Source organism: Biomphalaria glabrata, chromosome 3 (genome assembly GCF_947242115.1).
Source record: "Biomphalaria glabrata chromosome 3, xgBioGlab47.1, whole genome shotgun sequence".
NCBI lineage: Eukaryota > Metazoa > Mollusca > Gastropoda > Planorbidae > Biomphalaria > Biomphalaria glabrata.
The window spans coordinates 24708708-24735894 of NC_074713.1; the positions used below are offsets into that span (position 1 = coordinate 24708708).

The following is a 27187-nucleotide window of genomic DNA, read 5'->3' on the forward strand; positions in this document are numbered from 1 at the left end:
AGAAATAACAATGCCACTTTAAATATATCTTTTCTTCCACCAGGGCATATTTTTAGGAAAGTTTTTTTTTCTCTTTTCATGTTTTTGCTGCCAGTCTTGTAACAACTGAAAATTATTACCTCAGAGATATTTATAATAAATATTCAAATTTTCTATGCAGACAGTATATAACCAGTTTGTGTATTAATCAGTAGCTTTTTAAATTCATTGTCTGAAGCCATTTTTTTAGTTACGTGGAAGAACAAGACCTTTAAAGAAAAAAATATGCCCTGCCCTTATATAAATGTGACATTTAAATGTGAAAGCAAATGAATACAAATGTGATGTCAAAGCTGTTTCATTCTTAAAAGACTACAAATTTCATTTTATTTGGTGTCATATTGTTTCTATGTAATAAATTTAAAAACATCTTGATGAGCATCTTTTATCTGCTCCAGCTTGTAATACCACTTAGTTTTGTGTATACAGATTAGAACTTCTAGAGTGTCAGGTAAATTATTATACAAGCGTTTTAGAATATGTTTCAATGTCGGAGAGTAGTGCAAGTTCCAAAACACTGTGTTCATGTCTTAAAAAAGTATACAAGAATATGTTAACAAACTTGCATGTTAATACCTATTTAGCTTTTAGAGTTTTAACTACATAAGTCAAAGTCGTAGTAGTTTGCCTCAATGGAATGGTAGAGAGAAAATGTACGTTTAAGCAAAATGTTGATTGACTTTCCTTTTCTACTGACCTGAGATGTAAGAAATTCATTTTTCAGTCCATACATCATGGCAACACAACTCTTATTCAATGCTTTTGACCAAACTAGCTCACCATGCTATTTGTTTTTTTTTTTGCACTCTGGAGGCAGGCTACTTTTTCATGTGCCATCCTGTATATATGTTCTCATTATGCTACAAAAGAGTTCTGTGTTATATATACTCTTAAAATAAATTCTCAAGCATGTCCTTTTCCCTTGACTATCTGTTGTTAATTTGTTAAGCATAGTCTTGGTTACATTTCACATATATTGTTTTATTTTGTTTTACAAAAAAAAAAACACAACAAAAAAAATATTATTAACATGATTCCAATTACACATCAAGAGTACATTTTCTTTGCTTAAAAACAACAAAAAAAAAAGGGGGGGGGGCATTGTGGCTGAGTGATAAAGTACTTGGCTTCCAAATTGAGGAGTCTGAAGTTGGAATCCTGGTGAAGACTGGGATGTTGATCTTCAAGATTTTTTGGATATCCCTGAATCCACCTCCAATGGGTACTTAACGTACATTAGGGAAGTAAAGGTGATTGGTCATTGTGCTAGCCATATGACACCCTTGTTAACCATTGGCCTTAGAAACATTATATAATCCCATAGCTTGCAATGTCTGCAAACAAAAAGTACCTTTACCTTTAAAAAAACAAACAAAATATTTAAGACTTTGTATGATGTTAATGATTCATTTTAAAGTCTATATTGTCCTATTAGAACCTTGCAGTCCACACAGATGAATTGGGAAGAGCTTATCAAATTTTTCAGAACATTTTAAGAGCCAGCTTCAATGGTCTTACATTTTGTAGAAAGGAACCTGTAATATTTTCATTATGATTTTGTTTTTTAGATAAAGAAAATAGTAACATGTCAATTGAGTTAACATGTAGTAAAAAAAAATGAAATAATATTATATTGTATTCAAAGAAGGCTGTTATTACTAAGAGACTGAGTGTAAATCAGTTAAGTTAAATTTATTCATACTGTCCGTTTCAATTCAGCTTTTGTTTGAAGTTTCGTACAAAGTTATTCTGGATTAGACACCATTAAATTAAACCTTTTCCAGTGTTCTCTCCTATAGATATAGTTTGCAGACTTAAAATTTCTATCTAAAAAACAAAATAATGTAGATGTTCAATGCAGGTTTTGACTTTTTGTTTGAATTTTACTGTCTAGTTCATTTTGATTCTCTTACAAAAATTTAATGCTTGTTACAAATGATTTTCATGGGATGCATGTCCTTTTTTTATGAGTTTTCTCAACAACAGATAAGACAAAGCCTAATGTAAAATTACAAAACTTTTTCTCTTAATACTTGATTTTATAATTGCTTTTACCACACAAAAAAAAAAGGAATTTGGACAGTGCTTCAAGACAAACATGAATCAATCTCTTTTTTTCTAGACACAAGTCCATTATAAATAATTTAGGATTCATTAATAATTTTAGTTATTAGTTTAATTAATAAGTAAAAAGCTCTGTGGGTAACTAAATCCATTAAAAATTTATAAATTTTTGTATTGTAGGTTTTTCAATGAAAAAAAAAGTTTTGTCCATATTTTATTTGGCACACAGAATCATTAGTGAAATAAAGTTGGTCAGATCAAACATTTTTCACACATTTTTATCTTAAAAAACAAGAATGTAAAAAATAAGAATCATTCTATGAGTATTAATACTAACTTAAAGATATGTTGTACCATGTATAGAAGTAACAAAAATTGGACTAGACGTTAGACGAATACAAAAAAAAAGTTTTAGCATCACAACATTTATAATTACAAATAAGACATTTTAAAGCTGGTCCAAAACCATTAAAAATTAAATATCCTGAAACAAACATAGCAATTTCTTAGATTTTAAACATGGAACTGATACAAAGAATCATTAGATGAAAATAGGATACTTAAAACCAAATTAATTGTGAGTGGTCATGTAAAAACCTAAAAAGGATCATTCATGTTTTTTGTTTTCCTTGTAATCTATAACTAGCAGTATTATTAACCTGTTTTCAAAAGTTAAGGAGACTGGGCTGTATATTTGCTCTGTTCATCTATCAGCATGTACAGTGGCTTATTGTATTAATAAACTGCTAAAGCCTTGTCAGCTGAAACCAATAGGAAATTCAACACTATTTTTAACAGGTTTAGGCCTGTGATTAAGAGAAAATTGATCAAACTCCTAAAGACCTATTTTTTTCTTTAAATAGTCTCTGCCAAAGGCCTACCATTGAAAGGAGAACCTGTGCAGATAGTCATAGCCACAGAAAACCATACATTTGACCTAGATGAACCAGCTTTGGAGAAGATATTGCTGCGCAAAGATGTGCAAGACAAAATGGTGGCCATTGTCTCTGTGGCTGGGGCTTTTAGGAAGGGGAAGTCATTCCTGTTGGATTTTTTCCTTAGATATTTAAGTGCTGGGGTAAGTCTAACATTTTTTTTTAAATATCATATTTTCATTGGGGGGTGAATTAAAAAAAAACAACAAAAAACAACATAGTGCAATAAATGAGCAAATTTATGTCATCGTCATATTATTGTAATATTGAAGTTATAAAATGGGTTTTAAAATATTTGATTAAAAATAATAATAAAAAGTAAATACAAGCTGATTCCTTGAAGAACAGAGGTTATTTTTGTTAAGAAGTCATTATTTTTGTAGAGATTGAATAGCTTATGTATTCATACATTTATTACATTAATTCAAAAATAATTTTTATTCTAATTACTCTTGCATACTGCTGTAATAGCGCTACTGTTTCTTTGTAATGTGTCTCAGCCAAACATTAAGAACAGTGTATATAATAATAATAAACTGAGATGAATCTCTGTAACTCTAAAATTACATAGGAAGTAGGAAGTGATTTAAACAGAAACACAATATTTTAGATATTTGTGTGGGGTGTAAAGGCTGTTATTATATTATATTTTCTTTCTCTTTACTCAGCAACACATGACTGTAAGTGTATATAAAGCATACCTTATTTTATTACATTTGGTAACATACATTAGCATAGTTTTGTGAACATATCTTCAATTAGTAGGGTACATGGTATGAAAACAGCTCTGAATTTATATACTAATTCCACTTATTATTTTATTGTGGAAACTACTTTGTTTCTCGTTCAACCTTAAGGCTTAGTGCAATTCATTGCTGAATATTTTATTGTGGCACAGTAAGAAGAAGAAGAGCTCATTTGGTTGGATGTTAGATATAAAAATGACTGACTTAAATCATAATGTTCCAAAGAAAACAGCAATTTTTATTACTTTTATTTGTGAATACTGAACAATTCATGGCCATTGTATGCCACACTTTAAATTTGGTTCAAGTTTTAGTCTGAGCTGTGATAAAAGAAGGTATGCTTTATTTTGTTTGTTTGATTCAGTTAGAAATTTGTTCCAATGTTTCTAAACATTTTCTACCTTTAACCCCTATAAGTTCAGTTGATACATTTGTTTTTTGGTAGGTCTGGCAATATTTATAATCACAATATTTTTTTAACAAAATAATTTAAAACATGATTGACAGGCTCTGTTCCTGTTCTGAGTGTGACTTTTTGACACGTTTGCAAGTAGAGTTGTTTTCTTTTCTTATTGCATATTTGGTCACATCTCCAATCTTCTTTGCTCTATTGTTTGCCCACCTGTTCTCCAATTGGTCGTAGAGCAATGAATTTTTTCTTTGTGGCTGCTTTTGTTGCCTTCTATCCAGTACTGTTCTACATTTTTTCTGAAGATGATACAAGCAGTGATAATTAAAAAATAATTTAATTTTTTTTTATTTGTAAATTGATGCTAAGAACAGAATAAGTTTTTAAAAAAATGTCTCAAAAGCTGAAGTATTAAAAAAATAATAATATTACTATCAGTCATGTCCTTTCAGTCAGCTGTCTTTTGTTCTTTTCTAACAAATCAAAACTATTGTTTTCAATGGAAATATTTCATGAATGATTGTAGCACATTTACACTGTGGCTGGACTAAACATATTTTCTTTTTTTTTTCCAAAACAACTATACTTTTTAAAAAAATCTTGAATATAGATGCGACCGATATATAAAGGTAAAAATATCAACCCTGTAAAGCAAAACCATTTAAACATACTTTTAGTTCCTTGATTATAGCTTGTTCAAAGTTTCTTAACATGCTAATTTTTTTTTTTTTTATAGTTTTATAACTTTTTCAAAATTCTTAACCCTTTTTATTAAAAACAAAAAACACCTACTATGTCCTTTATTGCCCTTGGACCCCACCCCCTTTTCTTTTCCAACCACCACCAAACTTCAAAAACATGCTGATAGGCAAAGCAAACTTGTCCTTCATGTTACAAGATAATAACAGTAGTTTTTTTTTTTTTCTGCTGTCTATGGCAAGTCAAATACTCTTTGGATAAAGAAATCCAAACAAACCTTGTTATATTGAAATTCATGGAACCTTCTCCATTTATTCAGAAGATCCAATAACTGATAGAACCACTAAAGTCTCATTGATTACCACATTTTAATGCTAAGCTGGACTTCTTCAGCAAAAATTCTCAAATAGCAAGAAGTTCCTTGTGACCATTTAATATAACAAGGTACACCTGTATTCTGTATTAGAATTCATTTATACATTTCAAAACCTTTTAATTTCTAGTGTTTTTAAATTGCTACTGACATCTCTTGTCTTTAGTAACATATTTTATCTCTTTTGTTTTTTAAATTATGTTTTTGCAGTTAAACCTATGCTTAATGCTCATGACTCTGCATTCATGTCTCCATAGGGGGATACTATTTTCACAAAGGCTTGATAGCAAACATTTAGATAGGAAAATAAGCATCCTGTGAAAAATGGGTACTTGCAAATACAAAAGTTATCCTAAAAAGAAATTTAAAAAATATTCTGATGTAAAGAAATAAAAACTTGTGTCCTATTCTAAAATTCCTTGACATTATTTGTTTTGTTTTTTTCATTTACCTAATTACATTTTCTTTAATGAGTTACCTTTCTTCCAGGGAGAAGAAGATTGGCTTGGAGATGACAATGCACCACTGGAAGGATTTTCTTGGCGTGGGGGCTCAGACAGGGATACTACCGGCATCCTTATGTGGAGTGAGCCTTTCTTTATGACAAATAAAAATGGAGAAGAGGTAGGTTCTGAACATTAGGAAGGGTGGAGCATACAGATCTCCCACATTTGGAGTAGGCACCTTTGGGCTGTAGTGACAGTAGAGTGTTGGAGCATACAGATCTCCCACATTTGGATTAGGCACCTTTGGGCTGTAGTGACAGTAGAGTGTTGGAGCATACAGATCTCCCACATTTGGAGTAGGCACCTTTGGGCTGTAGTAACAGTAGAGTGTTGGAGCATACAGATCTCCCACATTTGGAGTGGGCACCATATGGGCTGTAGTGACAGTCACTAGCGGATCCAGAACTTCGGAGTGGGGGGGGGGAGGATTTTTTTCCAAACCCTAACCATAACGCCCAGTAAACCCTAACCCTAAGCATAAACGTGCTTACAGTATATATATATTTTAATAGTTTTATTTGTGGACCTACTTACATAAATTAAAGTGATGCATGAAGTTTATCCAAAGCCATCTTCTGAATATCTGGCTGCATAGATGAAACACCAAGTCGGAACACTGAATCTAAATGTTCATCCGTGAGGCCATTACGTCACATGGTTTTCACCCGTTTCATCATTGAGAAAGTTTGTTTACACAAATAAGTGCTTGAAAACATTGTTATCATCCTTAGCGCTTGTTTTCGAAGATTTGGAAAAGCTTCTGCAGGTAACATGGAGTAGAAGTCAATGGTCTGCATCACTTGAAATTTGTCAAACAGGGATGTCTGGCTTTGTAAGTCAATCAGTTCCAGTTGCAGATCTGCCGGGGCACTTGACACATCGGCAGCAAACGGATTTTCAAAAAGGCAGTTTTCTTTTTTTAAATTATGAAAATCTACAAATCTTTCACTGAAATTATCCATTAAGAGCCTCAGAAGTTGGATCATTCTTTCTTTTGTGAGAGACATATTTAGCTGCTTATAATTTTGTAGAGTGGTACAGGTTGGAAAGTTGACAAGATGCATCTTTTCTGCCTGTTGCAATTTTGTTTAGAAAGCGCTATATGTCTGCAAACTCATGTGAAATCAATTTGTCTTTCCCTTGTAGTTTGGTTTTGAACTCATTTAGCTGTGATGTGATGTCGCATAAAATAGCCAAATCCCAGAACCATGAGGGGTCGTTCAGTTGTGACACTTGTTTTGATTTTTCCGTCATAAATATTTCTATTTCGTGTCTCAAATCAAAAAATCATTTTAATACCTTTCCTCGGCTTAACCAGCGCACTGTGAAATAGATCGTCTTCATATTCTGACTCTATTTCTGTCAGAAAATCTTTGAAAGTTCTATGAATCAACGCTTTTGTGATTGGGTGAAATGTACAGTGTTAAACACAATCATCATCACATGGTCCAGATTCAAAACCTTTCCACAGAGACTTTGTTGGTGAATGATGCAGTAAAGGGGTTCAGTTCCATTTGACTCAACAACTTTTAAATAACTCTTGCTGTCAGCTCGCTGTGACATCCCATCATATTTCTAGCGCCATCAGTAGTCACTCCAACTAATTTATTCCAAGGAAGAGCAAGGTCCTCTATAATGGTTGAAAATTCTTTGAACAGGTCTTCTCCAGTTGTTGTCCCATGCATGCTCCGCATAGCTGCTAACTCCTCTGTTTTATCAAAATGGCTGTATGTATTGCAAATAAATACATGGAGTTGCGCGGTATCAGTTATGTCAGTGGACTCGTCAGCAGCAATAGAAAACATTTCGAATTCTGCTGCTCTGTCTTTTAATTGTGAATGGAGATTTTTATCCATATCTTAAAAGGCGGACTCGCCTTGTAATTGTCATGTGAGAAATGTTGACAGCTTCTACTGCATTCTTCTTTTCAGGACACAATTCTTCTATCACCGCTAACAACCACATTTTTACACATTCACAATCGGAAAAAGGCTTCATTGCTCTACTTAAGATGTGAGCAACTCTGTAGCTGGCCCTTATCATCGACTCATTTTCTTGTCTCTTTTTGTTCTATATTCCTGTCAATCCCCCCAATCTCTAGTCGTAACTTGGCAATTTTGTCTTCGCGGCTCAAACTAAGAATGCCACCATATGTGTTTATGTGTTTGGCTTCATAATGCCTTTTAATGTTATGCTCTTTAAAAACAGCCACACTTTCTTTACAAATAAACATGTTGGCTTACAATCATATTCCACAAAAAAAGTAAAGATCTGTCCACTTTTCCTGAAAGTTTTCGCTTCTTATGCTCTCCCATTTCATTAAATCACAAACGTTAAACACTACGGTACCAATCGCTTTTATATCAAAAGAACAAAACCCAAAATGATGCATCAGTGATGCTCTGTGTTGCACACAAGATGTCAATGACACGGCTAGCTCAAGACAGAAGCCGAATTTTCCAAAAAATTAAAAATAGCTGTCAAGTCTTGTCTCTTTTAAAAAAAAAAAAAAAAAAAAAAAAAAAAAATTTGTGTTCTTAGAATAAAAAAAAATATTAACTATACATATTAGAATACCAAACATAAAGATGGTATTTTTTTTTTTTTACATTTTGTTCCAATGTTTTGGCAGGCCAGATAGAAGCGCGTCGGCCCGCGGGCCGTAGTTTGGGCATCGCTGTTTTAGAAGATTGATTCAAAATGTGGGAGATCTTAATTCCCCACTCTGTATATAAAGGTTTCAAGAGTTCAGTCCCAGGAGTGTCTTTAATGTAAAGCTAGATCTAGTTTGAGTCTAAGCTTTTATCTCTTGATTTTAATATGAGTGTACTGGTCTGGTGGTAGCGTTTGCCCTTTGGGACCATCACCATAGAATGTCGACTATGTCCTTCATAGCTGCATACTCTATCGAGAGGCCCAATCAATACACTGGCCCTAAAACCAATCTATAGAACAAAAACTATATTGAGAGCTGTCAGATCTGGAAACCACTGCACAGTTCATGGCAGATACAGGACTACTTGTCTGAAACTTCCAATATATAAAGGAGAAAAAGAAGAAGTCTGTTGGTAGGAGAGACATGAAGATCTAGACCCCATTGAGCTGCTGGGCATTATGTTTTTCTTTTATTTTTCCATTATTGTTCATTTGTATAAATCATCACCAAGTGATGCCAAAAAATAGTTGCATCCATACTGTATACTTATTCTATAATAAATCTTGAATGATTAGTGATAATGAAGAATTATATCTAGGTGTAAACAAATCAAGTAAATATCTAAATAAGGCAGAAGCTTGAAATTACTATGTAAACATAGGATGAAGAACTCTTTTATAAAGAAAAAATAAAGAAATTATTAATAGTTTAAAATTTAGATTAAAAATTTTAGTGATACAAAAGTGTCTAATCTAATAGTCATCCCATGCTTTTATGGGTTGCAGACTGTCTTTGGGACAGATACTTTACAGCCATTGAGTTAAGTTACCTGTTTATGTCGAGCTCTCTTTGCTGCCCTGAACTCTTTCCTTTGTCCACCAGGCTAAATGTGACCAACATGTGATGTTGGTGTGTATGACACCAACCCATTGCACTATATATTACTGCCAGTGTTTTTTTTTAATATTTTTTATCCAAATTTAATAAAATAAAAGATTAGTTTTTCACATTTAAAAATTATTTTTTTTATATTGGATGTTGTGTAATGATAACAATAATATGCAAAATTTTATTTGAAAACATTTTCTAGGTGGTGATACTATTAATGGACACTCAGGGAGCATTTGATAGTGAATCTACAGTTAAAGACTGTGCTACTATTTTTGCCCTTAGTACTATGATCAGCTCTGTTCAGGTAGTTAAAAAAAAACTTTTTCAGAGTAAAAAAAACAACATGTTTAATTATTAAAATAAAACCTTTTATTTTTGTAATAGAAATGCCAAACTGATTATATTTTCTTATTCAAATTATGTCACTATTTTACTTTTGTTGTCTGCAGGTTTTTAATTTAACCCAGAACATTCAAGAAGATGATTTGCAGCATCTGCAGGTACTTGTGAGGTTCAACTCTTAACTTAGTTTTATTTAGACAAGGTGAACCTTTCGAATTTTTCATAAATACTCTTTTTTTTTTCTTTGTTTCAGCTATTCACTGAGTATGGTCGACTAGCACTAGAGGCCAATGATAATGTATCTAAACCCTTTCAGGTAATTCACTTGTACATGTTCTTTTTGTTTGGTAACCATCAAACTTCTCAGGAGTGCACTGACACAGTGGCAGTACATGAAGTGCTGTACTTAGCATCAAATTAGTCTTAGGAAATAATGTTTATGGCACATGGGCCCTATGTAGGCCATTCAATTTCTGTTCAATTTATTGGTAAAATAAAACTTAACCCTTGAGTCTGTAGTAAAATCAGAATTGGTTTCAAGCTACATTTTAAACAGATTCTGTGTAGTGAATGAGCTAAAATATAGCTCTTTCTTTTATTACAAGTAATAGAAAATATTTGGATATCAAACCAAGACTTAGACTCGAAACATTGAAATTTTTAAAAATTTTGTGATGAAATTCAGGCAGTGAGGCTGTAGTTGCACCAATTGTGGCATGAAGTGAAGTGTCTGGAAGAGTAGAGAAGTTATTAATTATTGATTCAAAAATCTATTGTACAACACTATAATATATAGTGATGTTATGAATAAAAGAAAATACTTAATTTGTGAATACAAAATGTTGATGAATTATTGATGATTATTACAAGTAACACAGCATCGAAAATAATCTACTTTCAGTGGTTTTACCTTTGACCTATTTTGAAACATATTGATCATATTTTTTTTTAGACTCTTCAGTTCCTTGTAAGAGACTGGAGTTTCCCATATGAAGCCCCCTATGGCGCTGCTGGTGGTAGACAGATTTTGGAGAAAAGACTGAAGGTAACCTGTCTTTGGATCTTAGACAGAAATATCTTGTTGGTTAGAGATGATAGATAATTGCTCGTTAACACTACCAGACCTTTGTACCCTATTTGTTCAATAATTTCCAAAATGGCACTATGCAGGTATACCAATTTTTTAGTACTTGCCTATTTCATGAAAAAAAAAAATGAGTCAGACTCTAAAAATAGCCAAACAATCATAATTATACAAATGTTATTGAAAATGTTTCAATAAACATAACCAGGCTAGGTCTAGTCTTGTAATAAGCCTTAAGTCAATATTTTGGTTTTGACTCTTAGGAGTCAGAATTTATCAAGAAGAATGTTTTTAACTTAATTCAATGAGACTGAGAAATCGATTGATTAGAAAAAAAAAAAGTCAATAAAACCGAAGCAAATCCCTCAGAAGCTCAGACATAAGGTCTGTTTGTTTTAAGGGCTGATGGGGTTAATCTGTAACTATTCGCGCCTTTTGGCGAAGTTATTTTCATGTCAACATTTTTTCCCAGATTTCAGATAAACAACATCCTGAACTCCAACAGATTCGTAAACATATTAGTTCCTGTTTCGACAAAATATCTTGTTTCCTTCTACCACACCCTGGACTCAAAGTTGCTACAAATCCTTATTTTGATGGACGCTTGAAAGGTTAGTTGCACTATAATGGTTTGTGATGGGAACTAAACTAACTTTTAAAAGTTAAACTTAAACTAGTTTTCAACTAAAATAAAGTAGTTAAACTAAAAGTTTATCATGGATTTCAAAATATAGTTAAACTAAACTAAAGAAAATTAATTAAACTATACAAACTTTTCATAACTTTTTTTTTTGGGGGGGGGGGGGGGGGGGTTGAACTAGACCTATATAGATATAATCATCTGGCTGTATGCCTACAGTTCAATCTTATTCTTTTAACATTGTAGAAATATTTATCCATAATAAAAAATCATTAATGCACAATAAAATAAAAAAAAAAGATGTCTAAATAAATATGTGTGCTTGTATTTTTGCCTTGAATTAAAACCTATAGAAAAGAATGGTACTCTTTCTTTGAAATTATATTAACTTATTATATAATGGAAAATCTTACGTATAAAGTTTAAAATCTCATTAAATAACATATTTAGAATTTCAAATTTAGATCTAGTAACCAAAGAAATAGAAACTAAATCGTTGGAGTTTTAAGAAACATTTGACCTATATAACTATTTTAAAGTGTGAAATACATGCTTGACTAACCATGCTGATGTGCTATTTTCTTGTCTAACCACTAAAAATACAACTAACACTAAAGCATAATGGTTAAACGCGCAAGGAAAAAAAAAAAAACAGGGTGGTCTTGTCATTATGGACTGCACACTCAGGACACTATATAGGCCTTCGCGTGTATGTCTATCTGGCCAGGTTGTTAAAATCAGTCGGACACACTGTCTATTTACGTTCTGGGCAGGGAGGGTGTGTAACTATTTTATTTTATATCTACGAACATGCTTGACTAGCCATGCCAGTGTGTTATTTTCTTGTCTGACCACTCCACATTAAGCAAACACTATTGCGTAAGGCGTAATGAAAAAAATGCAGGGTAGTCTTGTAGTATCATCGACTACACACGTACAGTACACTAGGCCTACATGTGTATGTCTAGCTGACCAGGTAGTTAAAATCAGATGGACACAGTCTATTTACTTTATGGTCAGAGAGTGTGTGGATTAAGATTTTTTTTTTCTAGAGTTGGTTATCCTAATGCTTTTATATCTATATAGGCCTAGCTGTCGAATTAGACTTAGATCTCAATAATAAGTCTTAAGACTATAAAAAGGGTGTACTTGATGTTCCTGCAGTTAAAAAAATATTGTTTGCTGCAAATGAATTGATTAAAACCACTAAATATTGACCTAACTCACTAATCAGATTCTCACTATAAACAGAAAGTATACACCACCACGTGGCTCACAAAACAATTCGGAACAACCCCATTCATAATATTGCATAGAAGCTTTTGGCAAAACATGTTTAAGGTTTTATAATACTGCTACTTTCAGTTGCAAATATTTACTCCCATAACTTCTACCAGCATCTTACTTTATCCTCTTCAAATGCAGACTGACTAAATAGTTGTTAACTGCATCATTTTTTAATAATCAAAGTTATTGATATCACATGACCAGAAAACAGGGATGTGCGTTTCAACCATCTATGGTTTCAACCCTGACCACATGTTGAAAAGTTGTACAAATTTAAATTAAACTTTTAAGTTGGTAACTAAACAAAAATAATTAAACTACGATTTTAACTAAACTTATTTTTTCTAGTAAAGTTAAACAATGGCCTTAATTAATTTTTTTTAGTTAAACTAAAAGTTTCTAACTTTTTAGTTCACTTTTGCCCATCACTAAATAAGTATCAATTTTAAGCTAAAAAACACTTGTAGATCTATTAAGGATTTTTATATAAAGTTTTAAAAGATATACATACTTCAGCTGTTTGGGGGACATATTTAAAAATAATTTAAAATGATAATAGAAGACTCCCTTTTTTTTAATCTTCAAAACCGTCTCTTAGAGGTGAGATGAACCTTGTACAAAATATACAAATCTGTTTATTGGCCTATTAAATGTTTCCATATTGAGACAGCGAGGCGATTCCCCCTCCCCCCCCCCCCCTCCCCCCTTTTCCCTTCCCAAAAAAAAAAAAAAAGGTTTTTTGTCAAGCTTTTCTTCAAAACCACTCAGGGTTACAACTCTTTCCTGTGCACTAGTTACCCTCATTCTGCCAACTAAGACAAGATGAGTTCACTATTCTCCTCACCCACAGCATTAAGTTAAGCACGACAATGTCCCAGGATATCTCTCGTTCACAGAGCTCAGAAAACAAATGTTATGTGAGGAAAAACATGAAAATTGTAGAAAATGTAGGCACTATCTATATAGAATTATGACACATTGTGAAGTCTAATTAAACATGTACAGACTCTAAAGATGAATGCGATTTTAGTAACAGTTAATGTTAACAAAGCCAGTGACTCATCTCATCCGAGACAGCTATATAAATGTTAACATCCTTATAAGAAATGTCTGACCTATGCTTAAAACTCAAAATTGTACACATGGTAACAAACACTCTTCCACTCTTGAGTAGAGATTGAGCCAGAGTTCCTAGGACAACTCCAGATCCTCACTCCTTTGTTGCTAGCCAAGGAGAATATTGTTGTGAAGGAGATCAATGGACAGAAGGTCAGATGTAAAGAAATGTTGGAATACTTCAAGGTAAAACACCACAAGATGTCAATCGTAACTAATAGGACATAGCTTACACGTTTGTTTTTTATTTATTGTTTTTCTAATGTTCAAATTAATTTTCTCAAGAATCATTTTATTTGAATTTGCTAGCTCTTGTTAATGAATCAAGCTTGCAGTTTTCTTTGTTTATAAAGCAAGTCTAGTTTTGACATCTTTTGAAATGTTTATTGCTTATATGTTGCATTCATGTTTCAGGCCTATATGAAAATTTATCAAGGGGAAGAATTACCAGAACCTAAGTCAATGTTGCAAGTAAGTCACTCTATTAATTTCTAGTAAAAGTACCTAAGCACAAGTCATTTTCTAGACATTGCATCCTCACATACCAACCAAAAATATCTGCTAAGCAAGGAATTTTTAAAATAGAAAACATTAAACTTGGTAATAAGACTCCTGAATTATTGTCTACATTTTGACAGAATTATTCACTTTGCCCACTTGTAGAGCACTACTGCTATGATTAAACTTACAATAACTTTTTTGCTTGTTATCAGAAAATGTTGCATTTGGTATAGAATTAAATGGAAATGCATTCCCTTTGTATGTAACACACACTATTTTTTATAAATTCAAAAACTTATTTTAAATTTTGCATTGGGAAAATTAAAAATAAAAAACTTTATTGACTATAGACATGTCACCTAGGTCTAGATTTAGAAAGCTATATCTAGGGACTAGTTCATGATCCACATGTCACCTAGGTCTAGATTTAGAAAGCTATATCTAGGGACTAGTTCATGATCCACATGTCACCTAGGTCTAGATTTAGAAAGCTATGTCTAGGGAATAGTTCATGATCCACATGTCACCTAGGTCTAGATTTAGAAAGCTATATCTAGGGACTAGTTCATGATCCACATGTCACCTAGGTCTAGATTTAGAAAGCTATATCTAGGGACTAGTTCATGTCACCTAGGTCTAGATTTAGAAAGCTATATCTAGGGACTAGTTCATGATCCACATGTCACCTAGGTCTAGATTTAGAAAGCTATATCTAGGGAATATTTCATGATCCACATGTCACCTAGGTCTAGATTTAGAAAGCTATATCTAGGGACTAGTTCATGATCCACATGTCACCTAGGTCTAGATTTAGAAAGCTATATCTAGGGAATAGTTCATGATCCACATGTCACCTAGGTCTAGATTTAGAAAGCTATATCTAGGGACTAGTTCATGATCCACATGTCACCTAGGTCTAGATTTAGAAAGCTATATCTAGGGAATAGTTCATGATCCACATGTCACCTAGGTCTAGATTTAGAAAGCTATATCTAGGGAATAGTTCATGATCCACATGTCACCTAGGTCTAGATTTAGAAAGCTATATCTAGGAACTATTTCATGATCCACATGTCACCTAGGTCTAGATTTAGAAAGCTATATCTAGGGAATAGTTCATGATCCACATGTCACCTAGGTCTAGATTTAGAAAGCTATATCTAGGGAATAGTTCATGATCCACATGTCACCTAGGTCTAGATTTAGAAAGCTATATCTAGGGAATAGTTCATGATCCACATGTCACCTAGGTCTAGATTTAGAAAGCTATATCTAGGAACTAGTTCATGATCCACATGTCACCTAGGTCTAGATTTAGAAAGCTATATCTAGGAACTAGTTCATGATCCACATGTCACCTAGGTCTAGATTTAGAAAGCTATATCTAGGGACTAGTTCATGATCCACATGTCATCTAGGTCTAGATTTAGAAAGCTATATCTAGGAACTAGATCTAGTTCATGATCCACATGTCATCTAGGTCTAGATTTAGAAAGCTATATCTAGGAACTAGTTCATGTCACCTAGGTCTAGATTTAGAAAGCTATATCTAGGGAATATTTCATGATCCACATGTCACCTAGGTCTAGATTTAGAAAGCTATATCTAGAGAATATTTCATGATCCAGTGTCACCTAGGTCTAGATTTAGAAAGCTATATCTAGGGACTAGTTCATGATCCACATGTCACCTAGGTCTAGATTTAGAAAGCTATATCTAGGGACTAGTTCATGATCCACATGTCATCTAGGTCTAGATTTAGAAAGCTATATCTAGGAACTAGTTCATGATCCACATGTCACCTAGGTCTAGATTTAGAAAGCTATATCTAGGGACTAGTTCATGATCCACATGTCACCTAGGTCTAGATTTAGAAAGCTATATCTAGGGACTAGTTCATGATCCACATGTCACCTAGGTCTAGATTTAGAAAGCTATATCTAGGGACTAGTTCATGATCCACATGTCACCTAGGTCTAGATTTAGAAAGCTATATCTAGGGAATAGTTCATGATCCACATGTCACCTAGGTCTAGATTTAGAAAGCTATATCTAGGGACTAGTTCATGATCCACATGTCACCTAGGTCTAGATTTAGAAAGCTATATCTAGGAACTATTTCATGATCCACATGTCACCTAGGTCTAGATTTAGAAAGCTATATCTAGGAACTAGTTCATGTCACCTAGGTCTAGATTTAGAAAGCTATATCTAGGGAATATTTCATGTTCCACATGTCACCTAGGTCTAGATTTAGAAAGCTATATCTAGGAACTAGTTCATGTCACCTAGGTCTAGATTTAGAAAGCTATATCTAGGGAATATTTCATGATCCACATGTCACCTAGGTCTAGATTTAGAAAGCTATATCTAGGGAATATTTCATGATCCACATGTCACCTAGGTCTAGATTTAGAAAGCTATATCTAGGGAATAGTTCATGATCCACATGTCAGCTAGGTCTAGATTTAGAAAGCTATATCTAGGGAATAGTTCATAATCCACATGTCATCAAATGTATTTTTTAATTATACTAATCTTTCATTTCATACAAATTAGAAAAAATCATGCAAATGAAAATAGAGAAACTTTAAGCACCACAGTGTTAAACACACATACTTTAAAAATATGTTGAAAGGGAAAGAATCCAAACATTTACAATTTGAAACTATTGCTGATAATTTGAAGCAAGTTTAAAGATTTTAGGAGAAAAGAAAATCAAACATAGTTTTAAAACATCATTTTGATCTGACAAAAAGTCCATTTCAAAATGATGATGAGAGTTCGTTCTGGAGAGAATGACATGAATTAGTTTATAACCATGTTTCCATCAACTGACTTAACTAGAAAAAATATCATTTTTTTTATTTCCTTATCAAAGCTTACAAAAATGTTCAGACTTTCTGCAATGATATAGTAAGGTCTCTGAATTGTTTTCTTATTGTATATCAATCAATTTATGCAGCGATAACAAACCAAACTAGTTTTATAATATTGAACCTTTGAAAAACATTTTTATCACAAATAATTTATTAGTTCTTAATTGTAACTTGAGATTCTGTCTTTAAACTCTTTACCTAGTTTTTGTAGTGAGGTCAGATATCATGTGCTGCTCTTGTATTCACCAGGCAACAGCAGAAGCCAACAATCTAGCAGCAGTGGCCAATGTCAAATCTTTCTACATGAAACAGATGGAGGATGTAAGTGTGTATCATAGAATGTCAATCAAATTGCATGAGCAAACATCAAAGCTTCATACTTCATTAATCCAGTGTTGGTTTTCATTTTAAATACATTAAAAGTATATCTTAAAAGTTCCCCTTTCAGACATTTTGATCTATAGGGCAGATGATGTAAAGGCCATCTGCTTCTGTGGCCACAATTAACGAGGGTGTCATGTAGCCGGCACTAACGACCAACCGCCTTTACTTTTCCCCAACTAGTGTCAGGTACCCATTAGAGCTGGGTGTCCAAAGATCCCGAAATTAAAAATCCCAGTCTTCACCTGGATTTGAACCAGGGACCTCTTGTCTAGATCTAGACTAGAGTCTTAGTATAGAATAGATCAAGGATGAAGGTATACCTACAAAAGTTTGGAGTAGACCTACGTTTGTAGCGGATCCATGGCATCAGTAACACTCTTGAGCCTAGATCTAGAGTAGATTATATTCATTATATAGACATAGATCCAAATCTAGTTTAGATATCATGTCTATTGTCGTATTGATCTAGATTTAGATTATAGATCTAATCATGACATCTAGATCTAATATATATATATATATATGACAAAATAGTGGATCGCGTAAGTGTTACGCATTCTGGTGCCAAAATACGCATTTTGACCATCAGCGTTACGCATTTGGACTTTTTTTGGTAGGCAGGTTTGATATATAAACAAAACATTATTATTATATTTGCTCATTTTTTTATTAATGCTTTTCTCATTTGAATATTTTTTATAGCTTTGTGGTGGAGACAAACCATACCTCAGTCCTGAAGCTCTCCGAACTCAGCATAATAGGCTTGCTGAGCAGAGCATTGACATGTTTCATGCCACTCGCAAAATGGGTGGTCCAGAGTTCAGTCTGGCTTATGAAGAGAAACTTAAGGAAGACCTGACAGAAGCCTTTGAGAACTTTTCCAGACACAACGACTCCAAAAACTTTTTTAGTGCCACTAGGACTCCCTCCGTTTTGTTTACAGTTATTGTGGTGACCTACATCCTCTCTGGTTTTATGGGCATGTGTGGATTGGAGATGCTTGCCAATCTCATCAACTTGGTAATGATCATCTTCCTGGTTCTGTTGGTGGCCTGGTTATACACTCGATACAGTGGCGAACATCGCAGTCTTTCTATTGCTATAGACCAGCTGGCAGACTTGCTTTGGGAGAATGTAAGTGCATTTTTCTAGACCTTGTTTTATTAGTCTTCTGTATAGTTTGTCCATTGTAGTTGATGATGACCACTTCCGACATCCAGGGGGCTGAAGGCTTGGCTCTGCATTTCTGTCTGTGCCTCCTTTCAGACCTTATCATCCATGAGATAGACATGTTTCATGGCAAAGGTGTCATTTGGCTAGTACAATGGCCATCTTTATTTTCCCTAACTAATGACAGTTACCCTGTAGAATTGGAAGAAATGTCCTAAAAATCATAAAGTGCAAAATCCCATTCTTCACTGGGATATCAACTTGTAACACTCCCCCTCACCTATGGCAACCAGGTGCTTTACTGGTCAGCAACCACACCCCCCCATGCTTGACCATGCCAATTCAGTTTAGTTGGGTACCATTAGTTTGAAAACTTGGAAAGAATTGTTTGTGGCCATTCTAGCTACTAATCAATAGGGTTACTGTATAATATTTTTTACTGTTTTAATTTTCAAATGCTCCTATTTCTTCAAACCTTGCGATCTACAGGGCAGATAATGTAAAGGTCATCTGTTTCTTTGGGATAGGATTAATGAAGGTGTCATGTGGTCAGCAAAACAACCAACTGCCTTTTCCCCCCAACTAATGTCAAGTACCCATTAGAGCTGGGTGGACTCAGAAGTGTCTTAAAGATCCTGAAATAAAAAATCTGTCTTAGCCAGAATTTGAACCAGGAACTCCTCAGTTTGAAAGCCAAGTGCTTTACCATTCAGCTATTGCGCCACCTTTTATTTCTTCAGTGTTTTTTTTCTCTTCTTTTTCAGTTCTCTCTTTTATGTCATGTAGTTATTTCACTTCAATGTAATGAATTTGTCTCTTCTTTTTTTCAGATTCTAAGTCAAGCATACACTAAAGTGACTGAGCGGGGTATACAAGAGGTTCTTCGGCAGCAAGGCTTGCCCAGCACAAAACCTGCATCTGGCAAGGACAAGAAGAGGGTTTAAAGTGCAATGGATAACCTCATTTCTCTTCTTTGTTTTTTTTTAGGCTTTTTTTTTTTGGTGATAGAGTCTGTAATAATGAGTGTAACAAATTACAAGGATTTTGTCAGAAATCATTTTACAAAAGATTAGGCGTCGTTCTTGATATGATATTGACACATTTTATCCTGACTTGATATTATTCAAAGTATGAAGCCCTGCACAGTTATTCTGTAATGAATGTTGGTCCATGATCATCTTTCTTCCCCAAGATATAGTTTTGATTTAGCTAATAACACAGAGAGTACATAGAGGCAAAGACAAATTAACAGTTGAGTTTGTTATCTACTGACAATGTTATTTTGTAGACCAGAACAATTCATTTCAAGTCTATACAAATGTTATTTTTTTTAATGGAGCCTATTTAAAAGGGAGTTGTAACAGTAACACATTGAACAGACCTCAATAAATGTTCAGGACTGTTGGCATGTGCTACTGTTTCTCTGTTTCTTAAATCATGTTCTAATGCATTGGTTACAGTATGGTAGTTAGAGAGTGGTTCCTGTGTGGCTCCTAGTTTTTGTTGTCCATTTGGTCTATATGCAGAGTTCAGATTTTTGTTTCTATGAATGCATTTTTTTTAAAGAAAAAGAATTTTTACACTGGGAAATAACAAGATTGCCATATTGAATTATAAAAGCATTTTGATGTCTAATACTATTTATTCTTGAACATTGTCTTCACTCTATATGTTAGTAATGTCCGAATGTAAAGAGTCTGAAATGAACTTGTACAGATATGTCCTTTATTTTGTTTTCATGTATCAGTGCCTTATTAACTGTTTCTGATGGACTCCCTACATTTTCATTTCTCTGCTGGACTAGAGATTTGTTATTGTCCTTCTCTTTAGAATAGTGTGTGAGAGAGAGCTGAAAATCCCAGACGAGTAATACATTTACCTTAGCTTGAAAACCATTTAGTTATTTATTGAAGTGAAAACTATATTTGTAAGTCGTTTTTAGAAATATGATTAATAATATTGCCGCAGCAGATATCTGATTATTTAGAGAATAATAATTTATACTCTGCCTAGTTTATATAGATATTCATTTATGTATGTGATACTGAAGTCTAGAAACTTTGATATCACCTGTAAAGCTTTATTTTTTCTTCCGCTGAAAAGTTTATTTCTTCAAAGAACTTTCTGGATGAAAACATTTTCACATTTTTTTTTCTACGGAAAACTACCTTGATACATTTTTAGACAATCGAACATTATAGATTAGTCAGAAACTGAAATATGGCTCCTTTAACATTATTTTGTAAATAAAATAGATGGGTTTACTGACTTGCATAACATTTTGTAAGTCTCCATATCATTAAGTAAATTTTTTGTTGGGGGGAGGAGAGGCATAATGTATGTGTGTACTTATATTTGAATGTTAAAAACTCTTGATATTTGTGGATGTTGGCATTTTGGGTATTGTTTATGTGTGTGTCTCTCAGCCATCTATTTCTCATGGTCTCAGCAAAGAACATTTGTGAAGGCAGAATTCTTGACCTAGTAACCAAAGTAGAGCTGCACTTAACAGAAGTGTGTTTCTGCACCTCTTCCACTGCTTTCAATATCTTTTGTGTGTGCAGAATATCCTCACTTCCTCTTCCCAGTTTGACCCATGTACAAAGATGGGGGTAAAGAGTTTGTGATGAAACAGGATTTAGTGCTGCAGAATTAGAGTAGAGTGAAAGTAGCAAAACTTCTACCCATACCAAAGTACGACTTGGCCATCCCCCACTCACACTATAAGCAAGAGGACAGATTTGTCCTTTTACAATGTCGAAAAATACATATTTTGATTACTCTATATGCAAAATTTTTAATTTCCAGTGATACTTGTACATTGTGTCTAATTGTCTCTAGGCCTACTTCTGTCTATTTGTGTCTAATATCTCCTTGTATTATCACTACTGTATGTTTTGCGGAGAATGGGGTAGAATGCAAACTTGGAAACAATTTGAAAGCGTTATCTTTTTTTGTTGATTGGAGGTAATAACTCTTCTGTACATAGTGCTTAGTGAGTGATGCCCCTTGATTCCACTACTTGCTGTACATAATGGACATTCCTAAATTATTTCCCTTTCGTAGTATGCCATGAAATGGTGAAAAAAAAAAATCAAATTCGGTTAATGTTGATGCGTGACAGTTTTTTTTTTTTTTAAATAAATATTGTGTCAGAATATACATTTGGACTTGTTGCAATTAAATAACATTTTTATTTTTTTGTTGTTTATTAGTTACAGTTAGTCTTACCTTGTGTACCATCTTACCTCCTAATTAATGTTTCTGCAAGTAGAAGTTTGATGACATTGTAAACAATGATGTCACAATAAACCATTCCACAATAACTTTCTAGCCTGATAAAAAAATATACCAGTATGATGCTAATTTTTCTTTTTTTTTTTTACCTAGTTGTAGCTGAATCAACAGTTTTCTTTCGTGACAACTTAAACAATTTGTATTTTCATCACAACAGTTATTCTTAGTTGTAGTATTCTAGAGACACTGACTATTTAACCAATGTCCTGAGAGCTTGTTTATTCAGTGTAGTTTTTTCTCACTAGCATTATGCAGCCAGGGGAAAATTGTTTTAGAGATCCTTCTGTAAAGTGAATCTAATGTCATTTCTAAATAATACCAGTTAGAACTGAAGAGTGGAGGTTTTAGAAACATAAGTGTGACAACTAATTTGTGCTTGTGTGTGACTAATTGAAAGCATTATTAGTTTGTTTACTCTTAAGTTTACTCAACATTTCACTGCAGAAACTTAGAATCACTTCATTTGTGCATAATTGTAAAATAGTTCGAAAACATAACAAACGCTGGGACAACTGCCCCCTTTTATTTTTAAGAGACAGTTGTTCATTTCAGCCTACTTAAGCATGTTAACTGCATAATAAAGACAAATGGTCTTAAAATACTTAACTTAAAAACTTGTAAAATAGTTTTAAAAATGTTTGTTCCTATTTTTTTTTTTAAATGGATCATTTAAATATTTGCAGCGCTTAGATCTCCCCACTGCCTGGTTGTGACCAAGTAGGATTAAATTGACAATTGATATCTCCTGAAATGTCTATTCAAAGTAATGTCCAAATTGTTTTGTGCTATATAAGAGCAATACATATACTATAGAAAATAATACATGTATAAACAGCTGTTTAGTATAACACATCAAACAAAACATTAACGGCTGACCATAGTGCCAGGAACTAATGAATGGCCAGATTTTCAGATACAAAAGAACAATCAATAGTATGTGGTTACAATTGTGTAGTTCATTGGTAAATGTTTACAACTGTGTAGAATAGATGTTTTGAGACAGTGAAACAAAATGCACAATTAAACTGACACTATATAGCAGTCTAGAACAAAGGCTGAGTCTTGTTACATTGTGAAATGCTTGTTTGCCTATCATTAGCCCTTGCAAGGATGCTTTATTTGGAGCTTGCCAACTTATTTTAACAAAAAACAACATATAGGTAGATAGTTTGCTGTCATCCAAATATTAAAAGAGGATGTTCTTGATGCATTGAGTGTTCTGCTGTGTTGGAGTATGCTCCACATGAATACCAAGTGTTTTCTTGGGTTATCTCTCCTTTCTGACATACCTTTCAGTCTTCAACCTGTAGTCTTATAAGCTACAACTCAGTGTGTAAATTGTTTAATGGTCGAGTCTTGTAGAATGTTTTAAATTTGAATAAGTGTTTATATGTTTTCTACATTGTGATATTGGTGTGAACAGTACTCATCGAGTTTTACTTGGCCTATGTAGGTACATTTAGGTAGCAGAACAACTGAATTTTGTTCTTTCTGTCACACATACCAATACAATGGTATCTGTAGATGACTATGATGAGATCTGTTGTAAGGCACACTAGGCTTAAAGCCTGTACATATAGTCAAACATATCACCTGTAAAGCTCAAGTTAGTTTGTCTGGTGTGAGCACACATGTTTCTACTGCACACCATGTTGGGATGAAATGACTTTACCTTTTAATGCGCTAAGAAATGAAATGAGGCTTTTTATTCAAACATTTGATGTCGATTGTTTGACTCCAAATATATTAGTAAATTTACATTACTTACACCTCCATCCAAATAAAACCATTGTAGGCCAAAAGTCTTAGCCAAAATTGAGTAAACAATACAGAGGTTGGTCTTCAGGACAGTAAGAATTTGTAGTCAATTTATTTTCTTCTGATTTCTTTGGGTCCATTGGTTTGTATGTGTGTAAATATATTTATGTAGATATCAACACTGAGTTGTCTTAATGAGAATGTTACCTACTAGAAGTAACTAGACGTATTGCATTGAATCTAGCACTGCACTACAAGTTGCTTGAAAGAAATGCTACATTTTAACAGTGAACATTTATTGGCTTTCAAATAGTTTTTGTTTATCTCTGGCATTCAGAAATAATTAAAATACAACTAAAGTACAGAATTTTTTTTATTATTATAAGATGTTAGTATATTATGCAAAATGGCTGTGACAGGCTTGTTATCAGATGTCATTAATGTCCTCCAATCTCCTAATTAGATTATGGTTGATATTGTAAATGTGTATTTCATTTGTTTTTAACTGATTGATTTTTTTATATTTTTTAGAATTGCCAGACATGCATTTGCGACTAAATGCATTTTTGGGTTTAATTAAATTCTTTTTTTTTATTTTTTTGGTTTTGGTTTCTTTTCCAATTGACAAATGTTTATTTTTTTGAGTATTTACTTTCCATTGTTAATGTAAATGTGACATTGTTTCTACAGGGTTGTTTCTTGGTTGTACAGCTAGTATCCAAATAGACTGTAGGCAGCTGTGTAGACCTCAACACTTGGAATGAAAGTAATATTGTCTCTTTAGGAGTGGACTATAAAAACAAGTTTTGAAGATTGACCAGTAGATAGTATTGGCAGTCTCATCTAATCATCGTTTATGTCAGCACCAAAAGTGCTCTCTCCTTGCCTCTGTTCAGTGTGGTTGAGCCAGCTTACACCATTCAACATTTTCCTGATGCTCTCCCTTGGTATATTTTAGTTTTGCCAAAGTAGTTTTTTTGTTTTGAATAAAGCCCAAGACAAGAACATTAGCTACATCCATCCTTTATTTCTTGACTAACAAATGGTTTCTCTATATTCAGTAACTGTTTTGATTGAAGTCAATTAATGACTCTTCCTCTGAATGAAATATAATGGACGTGAAAGAAGGATCTAATATCTTGTTAAAACTAAAATTAAAAAGAGACTATGAATAACTTAAACACTACTTTTAAAACTTTGATTCCTATTGAAATGATTCAGAGGCCTGTATAGTGTTCACTCATTCTATCTTCAAAATTAGACTTGTTTGTTTATTTGTTCTTATAAAGTATTTCAGCTGTCAGAATTGCATCTCATACAAGGAAATATACATCTATAGTATTATAGTATAATCTAAAACTTAATGACAACTATCCACATTAATCACTCAAAATTTCTTACTGACTGTTTGCTGGTCATGGTGGTTCAGCTAAAGACAAGATTTGTCCACTAGACAGCTTCAAATTGCTTTCATAATCTGTGTGCAATACTGAGACAAATATTAACCAAACCAATGAGATGTATGTGACCTATATGTGTGCTGTTGGTGAAGACCTGATTCTGTTGTCCATAATGTTTAACTAGTAGATGTAAAGATAAGTTTTGAAAAGTTAGCTTTTTTTTTTTCCTGAAATTTTTAATAAAGCTTTGTCCAAAAACCTGTTCTTTTTTTTTTTTGTTTTACTGCTAGTTTGAAAACGTCATGAAAATGTAGACCTCAAGAGTGTATCGTGTAACAACAAATTAAGCAGCTGTCTTCTTGCTGGATTTGGTTTACACCAAGATATAATAAACCAAGGAAATCAGGTTTTTTAAAATGTACTTTAATTGAAAGGATCTTGGTAAAATTGCTTGTGAAATAATTTTTGGATTTTAAAAAGGATTTACTCAAGTAATTTAGTCAAAATATTTTATTGAAAAATATTCATTTGGTTTGTGTGTGTGTGTAATGACAGGCCATGGTGATGGTCCATGCCTTAATGTATGTTTGTTTGTTCTACATGTATCAATCAGAGTTCAAGATAATCTACTTCCTACTCCCACAGGACAACGGGGATGGCAGCAGGCAGGGTTTGAACCCAGGACCATCGACTAGTCTGAACGGCAGTCCAGCGCACATACAGTAGACCAGGCAGCCACCCACTTGTCGATAATTACTCCACAGCCCAAACCTGCCCCCAGGGACGTCACGGAGTGAAAGCCTAATGCTTCCTTCAGTTTGAACAGGCTACAAACAAAAGAGCTCAGACAATGGGATTCGGAAGTGCTGAAAAGTTTCTAGTCCAATTATAAAATATCTTATAGAAAAACAACAACCAAGAAACACCTAGCTTAGCAACACTTACTTTATTTTTACATCGGATTCACCACACACACACAAAAAAAAACCCAGCTATTTTTTTTTTCGACATGTCAGAAAATCTTTCACTAAATTCTTGTCCTGAGAACAAAAAAAAAAAAAGAAATAGAAACCCCCCCCCCCCCCCAAAAAAAAAAAACTTTAAAAGAAACAAAGCTTATATTAAATGTAATTGTATTAATTAGTTTGGATCGGTTATGTAATTACCTGGTTATATGTATGATTGACCTAGACATTTAAATCTGTGCGATTAAAATTATTTTTACCATTGTTTTTGTTTAGCTTTCTCAATGGCTATAATTCTATCACGTGTCTGGAACAGTTGTTAAAGGGGAAGGGAAGAAGGGCATACATGCATAAAAAAAATGTTCACTCAGGGCTCAAAGAGTCAGGGCCGGTCCTAATAATTGCGTGGCCCTATGCGAAACTGATTGCGCGGGACTGGGTGGGAATAAGGATAATAAGTGAAAATTAAGAATTTGTATTAGAAAAAATTCGACTTCGAATTTTATTCATTCTTTAATAAGTACAAAATTGCAATCAAATTAACTTTATTTTACGAACCTTGTAACCTATGGCATATTTATATGCCAGTGACTATAAAAGTAGATAAAGTATTGGAACTTCCGATTAAGGTGAAAATTTGCACGATTATAACGATTATTAATAATTTATTACATAAAGGTGACAATGCCTTTATTCTTTTATCGCGCGTAGGATTGGCGTTTTCCGCAATGAATGACACACACAAAGGACGATTTTGTCTATTTTCCAAGAGATTTTTATGAGTTTTCAGATTTTAATAAATTCAGGAGATTTACAGGAATTTTTCGTATATATTTTGCAATTTAATAATTACACCTAGAATTAGCGCGGGGCCTATGAAAGCGCGGGTCCCACTGTGACCGCATAGGTTGCAGTGCCCTAAGACCGGCCCTGCAAAGAGTCCTCAAGGGGGACTAATTCAACTTATACCGCCACATCTTTCAAGTAGGATTTCTTTCCCTTGTTCAAGATACCAAACAAAATAATTACCTTCTTTTTTTCAATTC

The 27187-nt window shown here is 33.4% G+C and overlaps 1 protein-coding gene across 5 annotated transcripts in view; it reads left to right on the top strand.

The window, feature by feature from the left end:
- Positions 1-25436, top strand: part of LOC106067016 (atlastin-1-like) — a 33134-nt gene extending 7698 nt beyond the window's left edge. For 4 of the 5 annotated variants that reach the window (XM_056024131.1, XM_056024132.1, XM_056024133.1 and 1 more), the window contains 13 exons: positions 2967-3181; positions 3707-3718; positions 5755-5889; positions 9518-9622; positions 9768-9818; positions 9914-9976; positions 10613-10705; positions 11217-11355; positions 13846-13973; positions 14202-14258; positions 17417-17488; positions 18254-18685; positions 19552-25436. In XM_056024131.1, the coding sequence (XP_055880106.1) occupies positions 2967-3181; positions 3707-3718; positions 5755-5889; positions 9518-9622; positions 9768-9818; positions 9914-9976; positions 10613-10705; positions 11217-11355; positions 13846-13973; positions 14202-14258; positions 17417-17488; positions 18254-18685; positions 19552-19665 (1616 nt within the window). In that variant the 3' untranslated portion in view covers positions 19666-25436. The remainder of the gene's footprint in view (positions 1-2966; positions 3182-3706; positions 3719-5754; positions 5890-9517; positions 9623-9767; positions 9819-9913; positions 9977-10612; positions 10706-11216; positions 11356-13845; positions 13974-14201; positions 14259-17416; positions 17489-18253; positions 18686-19551) is intronic. The other variant, XM_056024130.1, reaches the window with a different exon arrangement.
- The last annotated feature ends 1751 nt before the right edge of the window (positions 25437-27187 follow it).